At 41.6% G+C, this 9,297-nt stretch overlaps 1 protein-coding gene across 3 annotated transcripts in view; it reads right to left on the bottom strand.

Moving 5' to 3' along the window:
- ets1 (v-ets avian erythroblastosis virus E26 oncogene homolog 1) overlaps positions 1-9,042 on the bottom strand; it is a 29,552-nt gene extending 20,510 nt beyond the window's left edge. For 2 of the 3 annotated variants that reach the window (XM_010789160.1, XM_010789158.1), the window contains exon 1: positions 8,900-9,042. In XM_010789160.1, coding sequence (XP_010787462.1) covers positions 8,900-9,032 — 133 coding nt within the window. In that variant the 5' untranslated portion in view covers positions 9,033-9,042. Of the gene's footprint in view, positions 1-783; positions 1,089-8,899 lie in introns of those variants that run through there. The other variant, XM_010789161.1, reaches the window with a different exon arrangement.
- Between the last annotated feature and the right edge of the window lie 255 nt (positions 9,043-9,297).

Consider the following 9,297-nt stretch of genomic DNA (forward strand, 5'->3'; position numbering starts at 1 on the left):
GGGGATGGTGGGGAGGGCAGTGACGGCCTGTCTCCCATGCCGGCAGGACAAAATGCCCTGGCTCTCCAAGTATGGCACTGAATATAGTGTCAGAGATACTGTAGGTATTAAGATGGGAGAAAGGGAGATGGAGAAAAATCCCCAGTGAGATCAAAGCAGGAAGAGAGTACATCAAAACTACAAAGTGTCAATTTGAGCAACACAGGTTCTGAATACAATATAATTTATTAAAAAATAAACATTTATAAGCCAATCGTAATTAAAACATTAAGAGTGTTAGAAAGTCAGCTACATGAAAGCAAAAACATTGGATAAGTAACGTTTTAGAATTAAATTAAACATTGTTGGAACTATAATGTGTGACAATTCATTTAGCCTACAAGACAACATTAAGTCTACTTTTGTGATGTGTCCACACATGTACTAAATTAAAGCCCTCGTTTCACACACATCATCAGATTTAATTTCAAAGGCACGCCGGTCAGAGTCTGATTCATTCAATAAGAAACACACAAGCTTGTTGTATAGCCTTGCATGACTGTAGAGCCTCCGGCGTGATTGCAATTTCTGAAGTGTTGCGTATTGTCCGATATTGAGCAACCAACATCGTCAACACAATGAAATACGTACAGGACGTTGTGTCCCTCAGAGCGCATCTATTAGCGAGAATTATCAACATCAACGTAATCTTCCAGCAGCCGGCTACGTTACAAGGAAACATCCAGGAGTAATGTTAGTCTCGTGTTAACTGTCAAGCTCTCACAGAAGAGTTGTAGTACTCACCGTCCATTTTTTCAGTCTTTATGATTGTTAACGTCGGTTTCATATCGACAGCTGCCGTCATGACCATCAGTTCAGTGTGATTTAATAACGCCGCGTCCCTTTTTTTATTCTAACAGCTCCAAAAAACACAATATAAGGAAAAATCTTCTCTTCCTTTGGCGCCCCGGTCAATTCTACTGGCTGGTTGTTTTACCTTTTCTCTCACAGAAAAAAAAAACAACGATTCAGTTTCTTTAAGTCCTAACTTCTCTTTCCCTCTCTCCGGTACTTGTACACACACTCCCTCTTTTCCTCGTTCTTTCTTACACACTCACTCACTTCTTCCTCTCTATCTCTATGGGCGTTGCATTGCTGAGAGCCAGAGAGCGACGACAGCTGAAGGGGGCGGTGTTTGGGGCTGACTTGCCAGTTGATTCACAATTCAATTACAAAGCCCCCCACACCCCTCCCTCAAACACACACACGCACACACACATTATTACCACCTCCCCCTTGTGTCTGTGAACCTTCTTGTACCAAGACCCCCGCACGTCATCACATGCAGTTAAGAGTCTGCATGTTCCCGCAAATTACTCGCGTTTTACAGGGATGAGAAAACACCCTGGAGATGTGAGGTCTCCTCAGAATCATGGGAACTAACTGAAGTATTGCTTAATCACATTTCTTCCCAAATACAACAGCAAACGGTTTATTAAAAAAACTCCATCATACCACCTCACATGACAAGAAAATAATCAAGTTTTAACACATATAATATTATTATAACACCATAGGTTCCTAAATTAATTATCCACCTACAGTAACGTTCTGATATACTGCACATTTGATTTTGTTCACGTTTTCTTTCCTTATTGTACTTGTTTGTATATGTTGTATGTATATAAATATATATATTTTGTATTTATTTACAAATATATCTGTTTATTTTATAAAGCCATTTGTTTGCTCCTTTTTTCCAACCTAATTCCTCTCACGATATGTATGTATGTTCCATTTTACACTAAATAAATGTCCTTGTATGTGAACCTACTTGTCAATATGCCTGATTGTGATTCTGATACTGGAATAGTACAATCAAAAAAGCGAATGGAGTAGCCTACAACGCAATATTATAGCCTAAAGGAATGTGTTTTTAAAGTATTGTGATATATGAGGGTGAGTTTAAAAGCAATATGTATTTGGAGATGTTTTTAGATCCTAAAATAGCTACATACAAACAGTTTAGCTGATTTTTATGCGTGGACAATCTTTAACAAAAAGAAGATAAAAGGAAAGTCCGGCCTGTCTGTGCCCTAGATTCTGCCGGTCCAGGCTTCCTCATAACTTGTAACTCACCCTCATAAACACCTCGGAGTATTTCCTGTTCACCTTGTATTGATCAATAAAAAACATGTATTTTTTCTTTACGCAGCTGCATCAGTTAAGTAAAGTGCATCTTTACAATTGTTATGTCACAAGTATTGTTAAATTAAAATTAGGCATGTTAAAAATAGGTTAGTCATACTGTTATCAACATCAATCAAAGTGGGCCTGTCACTAAAGCAATCAATAAAAATTGAGTATGAACAGGGCCAACTGTCTGTCCTAATTCTCAGTTTGCTTTGCTTTTCTTTTTACTTTTGTTCTTTCTTATCTTCAATAATCAGGAACAATGACCATGCCTTACTGGAAATTGAATCATGAATTTGTTCTGCCACTGGAAAAGAACAAAGACAGTAGAAATACTGGGTGTTTTAGCCACAATGAGGCTCCACTCTGAGCAAACCACTGCCAGTAGGGAACAACTCCGTTAGCAACAGATGACCATAATAATAAATTATAATAGTTAAAATCACGTACATTCCTCTGAAAGCAGCATGATAACTGCAGTGATAGTCTGTTGTTCATTAATAAGAAAATGTAAATGGTTTTCTCCAAAGCTTCAGCCCCCTTTTTCCTGTAAATCCAACTACATCATAAGCGATCCTGTTAGAGTAAGTCAAATGGCACAACCTATGATGCACGCCAATGTGATACATCCGTATGAACTGTATGCATGTATGTATGGAGGCTGGGGAGCCAGGAATATTGATCACACATGGATTTTTCAACCGGTGGTACTTGGCCAGCTCCATTAGCAGCCCTGGATCAGGTTTCATTGGCCTGATAGGAGCCTCGTCTGGGAAGAGTGCTGGTGGGTTCTGTGGTGAGAGGGGCTGCCTCACCAGGGGCAAAGTAGAAGGGGTGATGGAGGATAAGAATGGAGGGAGGAACAGTACCTCTCACTTCATCTCTCAGTCAGTCTCTCACCCTCTCTGACTGGACCTCTTTGTTTTCTGTTAATGAACTCCCTCGTATCTGTTCTTAAAAGGACAGCCCGGGTCCTTTTGTGCCTAGGGGCAGCCATTAGGGGTTTAATGGTGTTGCTGACTAATATCTGGGCTGGCGTCACTGTAGCCCATTTGAGTATGGGTTTTCTTCTGTCTGTCTTCACTACTTTACATCAGACTATTTGAGTATTACACAAAAAGCATTTTTTGTACTGATTATTCTCAGAATGCATACCGAAACTAAGCTATTGAAGTGAAATTTCAATTGTAAATGGGGTGTATGAGGATAAACAAAGTTTTTGTATATCAAAACAGTGTGTTAAATGTCTCTCAGAGCAATGACCATTCTAGACAGCTTGGTGTACAATGACCTTGAATACAAACACATTTTCATTAACACAAGACTGTTGTGAGGAAAGAAATGTGTTATCAATAGTTTATCACCTCAATAATAAGTGTTGGAATTTGTGTAAAAGTTTTGCACATACATTTTTTTTATACAAAATATAAATAATATACTATTTACACAAAGGGATTATTAATTATCTCACACTGATAATACAACCAGTAGCAGTCATTGTAAGTACACTTGAGACTTACACTTTTTGGTTTCAATGTGTCTTTTCTTCACCTGGCAAATGCTGTTGCCATGGTTTTGACAGTTAGCTGGCTTCACTCATTTAGTGTTGCAACATAGCACCCTTTTCTAAAGCAGCTTTCTCTCTCCTGCTCGCTGTCTGTGTCTCGCTGGCACATCTGTGTTGTCTGCCTGTCTATAATCCCTAGATGTAACCGTTGCACCTGCTACTTTTCACAGAGTTAACTGAAAGGTTATTCGATTTAGAGCAATCCATACAGCTGTCAAGTGATATCAGTCTTTGATGCCTGTGCCCTCGCAGCAAGTCACAAGAGTATTTCCATTTCAGCCTGATGCTTTAATTCTCATTTACAAACCTAAAAGCTGAAATTATGACCTAGCTGACATAAACTATAAAACATCTCAGAAAGTGGATATGGTGGGTTTGGTATGTGTGAATTCAGCATGTAATCTCTCAGTCACTCATTTACAGACACTAGTAGACGCTCAGATGGCTGATTGACAAGCTCACACACGCACACACACACACACTGAAAGTGAGACAGAGAGAGCAGACAGTAACACAGTAAAACAGTGGGGTCCAATGTGGCCCCTGTCTAGTAGCTCAGTGTCAGCTCTATCTGTGGTGGAAGCAGCCTGAAGGTGCCACAGGCTGGATGCACTCCTGCTGAGATCAGAGAGTAAGCTGGGACAGGAGTATCTCTAAGTATGTGTGTGCTCATGCATGTGTGTACTGTGCTCATGTTCATCGTTCTCTTTTGCCTCACATTCCAAAGTCTCTTCTGAGAGCGTGTGTGTGTGTGTGTGTGTGTGTGTGTGTGTGTGTGTGTGTGTGTGTGTGTGTGTGTGTGTGTGTGTGTGTGTGTGTGTGTGTGTGTGTGTGTGTGTGTGTGCATGCGTGCGTGCGTGCATGTGTACGTGTGTGTTTGTATCAGTGAGTGCAAGTGTCTTTGTGTGCACGCTCTTTAAATTGTGTGCATGTAAGTGCACTGGGAAAGTAGCAGGGCCTCCCTGAACAAAGGCTCAGCTCTTTTCTGAACAATTAGCTCCGCTAAAAAGGACATCTCTTCCTCCATTAGCGGCACCACGTGCCCCCCATCACTCCATTGTGCAGATAATTCAATTATCCCCACCCCCCTTCGAGTCTCTCTGCCTCCCAGACCTCCCTCTTCTCATCTTGCCCTCCCTCCTCTCTGTTACCACCACGCTCTCAGATAAAGCTAATACTAAGACTGAGGGGAAAACACATCTGTCTGCAGTTTATATTAATTTGTCATTGAATATATTGGTTGTACATCATAATAATTAGAACAGTACACTCTGAAAAATATGAATGATACAGATGTGATTATACAGCTGCAGTTTGTTGTGTTTTGGTGAATAAATGTCCATTATTTTGAGTGCTTTTAGGGAGATATTGACCTTTACCTACAATAGGATGGACTCAACTATGTTCATGAATTCAACTATGAACGCACTTCACACACAGTAAGAGGTATTCACTCTTACCATCACCGGTGTACACTCATTACAGCTAACAGTCTGTGACTACTGCTATACTCATGATATAAACATTAAAACAATGGGAGGCCTCTCTTAGGATTCATTAAAGCGCCACCTTTCCTGATGAGTTGGCATCTGTTGCATCATCACCCGTCAGTGATTGCATGTGTTTTAGAACAATTTGTTCTCAAACTGAAGTGGTTTGTAATTAGTCACCAAGCCATCAAGAGGAACTTACCACACATTATCACTTGCTCGAAATAAAACTCCTTGAACTCTGGGAAAGGGAAGTTTAACTGTCGGAAATTTTGGATGATGCTTTGGAGCAGAGCATCTTATTAGATCGTTAAACATGGCAGCATGAAAGTGAGCCGTCTTTCATGAAGCAGGGTACAACTTTTAGCAAAGGAAAACACTTAAATATGTCTTAAGGTCAGGAGTATTAACATTGTGGGGTAGAAATGCCAGAGTGACTCAACTGTAAATGCCGATTTCACTGCAACCACTTCTCAGAAGTCTAATGTGGAAACTCAAACTTCAGATGTTTAAAATTACTTCAACATGAACAAATGCACGAGGTACTGTAGTAGTAACAGATTGCTTCTTTCCTCTGTTTATTGACTAACACCCCTTGCTACAGAACTGTCATCACACTATGCAGTTCAAATCTAGGACCATGGCAGCGTTGAAGCCCATTCCTCCATAGTTGTCTGTCGCTTTTCCGTGTTTCCCTCTTGTTTTGTTTTATTGTTGGAGGGGGAAGTGTGCGCCGGCCTGATTAGCATCACTATTTCCTCCTTTCCCATAACCCCCCAGACCCCCGCAGGCTGCCTGTTTACTTTTAGAAATAAAAAATGGGCCTGCGCCCGTGAGGACGTGCCCCTCATCAGAGGCGAAGCCCCCCGTCTCCCACCCCTTAAGGCTCCACATCCCAGATCCTCCCTCCCTCCCCTCGTCTCCTCTCCTCCCACCAACCCCAGTCCTGTGACTTATCCGTCTTCTCTCCTCAAACTGTATTCCGCCCACTCCTCGCTGCTTTCCACCCCGTTCCCCTCCTCTTCCAACTGTCCAGCTGTCAAATCACATCAAATAAAACACAGGCCAATGGTCCCTGAGTGCCAGATCACAGCTGTGTCTGCGTGTACTGAATGGGAGGGCATGTTTAAATGTACAGTGAACTCATGAGTGCCTGGGATCTGTGTGTGTGTGTGTGTGTGTGTGTGTGTGTGTGTGTGTGTGTGTGTGTGTGTGTGTGTGTGTGTGTGTGTGTGTGTGTGTGTGTGTGTGTGTGTGTGTGTGTGTGTGCCTGCTTAGCTCTGAATGGGAGGATGCTGTAACACAATACACACCAGAGTGCAGGGTGTGAATTTAATGAATGAATATGTGGAGCGTGCATCACTGCAGGATGTTTGTGGAGTGTGTATGAATGTGTGTGTTACCTGCGCCTGGTTTTCAATGAGATTGCACAGAAATACACCCCAATACCATTTTTTCCCACACATATACACATGGATTTCCACAATGGGAGTTTACAACAGGCCACGCAGTGTGAGTGTTGGATAGTGAAGAGTAAGCGGGGATAGTGTAAACATCACCGTGGCATGGCTGTTGTCAGGAAGCAGTGTGTGTGACATTGGGCTCAGGGCCAAACATGCGATGGTCCTTTAACATCCAACATCCCCGCCTCACATCTGCTCTGTACTCTTTCTTTCTCACACTAACACATTTCATTTTAACAACACCCAATCCATTCTCCAACAAGTGACTGGAGCTGTAAAATCCTATGTAACCTACCCAGTTTAGAAGTTAAATAACATATATCAACTCGTATACCGATGACAGTTGATTTAGTGTGTGAGAAAGTTAGACATGTCAACTAAACATGTCCATACTGTATGGTGCTATATACAGCAAATAATGGGTTTTATGTTTATAATATCTTTCATACATTTTACTGAACTTATGTAATGAACTTTTTTTCTAGTAAAATATTTTTATTTCAGTCTGGTTTCAAACAGACCAACATCGAGAACATATTGGACTTGCATTCATCAGGTGGCTACAAAAATGACTCCATTTGAAAAATAACTACTGAATGTGTCAACAAAAGTTTGCAGATTCATCAGGTGACAATATGCCAATCTTGTGCTGTTATGCTGCCCCAAATCAGGCCAGAAAAATCAGGTAAGCAGGTTTAATGAATACGATGTGATAAGTTTGAAATAAATGATATTTTGTTATACATTTTAACATATTATAGCAAATCTTAGGTTGATTGGCTAAGATGTTTCCAGTTTTTTTTTTTTTATTAAGCAGTTGCTCACTCTTAATGAGCAAATACTCAGAATTAAAAACTGGCACAACCTCTTTGGTTAATTAATAAATTGTTTACACTTGTAACTTCTAAATAGACATTTCAGACTGGCCCAACAACTTTCACAGCAGGAGAAAAGCTAAAATAGTTGGAGCCCCATATTCTAAAAATATACACATTGAATGGCTGTGCAAAAATTGCAAGTGCAGAACATTTGAGGTGAAGCCGTGTTTCAGTTTGAGAGATATGAGTCAAAGCAACAGTTGCAGGGTGTGAGGACTGTGTCAGAGGTTATCTGGCTGCTTTTAACGTTAGCTCAGACTCATAACGGCATATACCACACAAAAAACTCAACAGACCTTCGTGACACTACCAACAGGAGCTAAATGACTCTAACAACATCGCCAGGTGGCTAAAACGATCTTAGACCTGTTGTCTGCACAGTGTAGGATTTAGGAAAAGGATGAGAAAGAAGAAAAAAAAGGTCAGTGCTCGGTCATTTTTTTCCACTCAGCAATGTTTATGTCAACGGTTTAGCGCTGGGAGCAATGAAGAGAGGGCTCCAAAGGAGTGTGTCTCTGGCAACAAACATCAGCAAATCCCATCAAATCCTGACTCCCTCACACACACACACACACACACACACACACACACACACACACACACACGCACACTCAGGCCCCCTCCATCTCTCCAGAGACCAAACCAGAAGCTTGGGAAAAAGATGGCCGCCCTTTGGCCCCCTGTCTTGCCCCCTGCGTCCAGCTCAGGGAGGTGACGGAAGAAAGCTTGTGCCCCCCCAGCACCCCCACCCCACTCCCGTGGCGTGCGTCCCAGACCGCTATCATCAATCACTTTTGAGGACAAGAAGGGGCCAAAGTCAAACACAGGCAATGCACTAGAAGGAATGTTCCAGTTTAAAATAAAACACATATGAAAAAAATGAAAGAAAAAATAAAGGATTGAATAAGAAATATGCGCGGCATGTAGTTGTCCTCGGTAGAAAAGATAGGGGGGGGAGGGGCAGAGAGAAAACAAGGGAGAGGGGGTATCTGGTAAAGGCATTGCCCTCAGGGTCAGCATCACCAAAATCCCCCCCCGCAGCAGACGCAGAACAGCAGGCCAAGTTGAGACTGTGTGTGTGTCTCTTCTAAAACTAAATGCTGAAGTTGATATGTGGGTGTCAACATAACAGCCACATGAAGTCGTTTGAGATGAGACTTTGTGTTAATGTTCATTTAAAGGTTATTATATTATGTTTACTCACAATTAACTGTTGATCATTATATATTAGAATGTGTATTATGAGTAAAAATAAAGATTATTTTTTAAAGATGTTAAATGTTAGATGTTACCATAGTGGAGGTCAAGATGTCGGTGTGCATCTCTTACCTGTAGGACCCATATCGTGTCCGTTGGGCACCTCCTGCAGGGGGATATCCTGGATGTAAAGGGGCTGTGATGGGTGGTACTGGTGCTGGGGATGAACCACACCTGGGGGGTGGATCTGAAGGCCCACTGCCATCCCACCACTGTGCCTCTGCAACAAACAACACCAAGTATGCATAAGCCTTAAAGGTCTCCTATTATACTGTTTTTCATCAATATATTACAGGTCTCAGATATATACGAAACATGTCTCTGAAGTGTTTAGCTGGAAATACCCAACAGATCATTGTAGCATCCCATAAACCCCTCTGTTTCAGCCCTGTTTCAAAAGTGCTGATTCTATCTGTTACTTTAGATGAAAATAAGGAGCCACTCCCCACGCCCCTCTGAGAGATATTTGG

The sequence above is a fragment of the Notothenia coriiceps genome, unplaced genomic scaffold, assembly GCF_000735185.1.
Source record: "Notothenia coriiceps isolate Sejong01 unplaced genomic scaffold, NC01 NC01_scaffold00032570, whole genome shotgun sequence".
Lineage (NCBI taxonomy): Eukaryota > Metazoa > Chordata > Actinopteri > Perciformes > Nototheniidae > Notothenia > Notothenia coriiceps.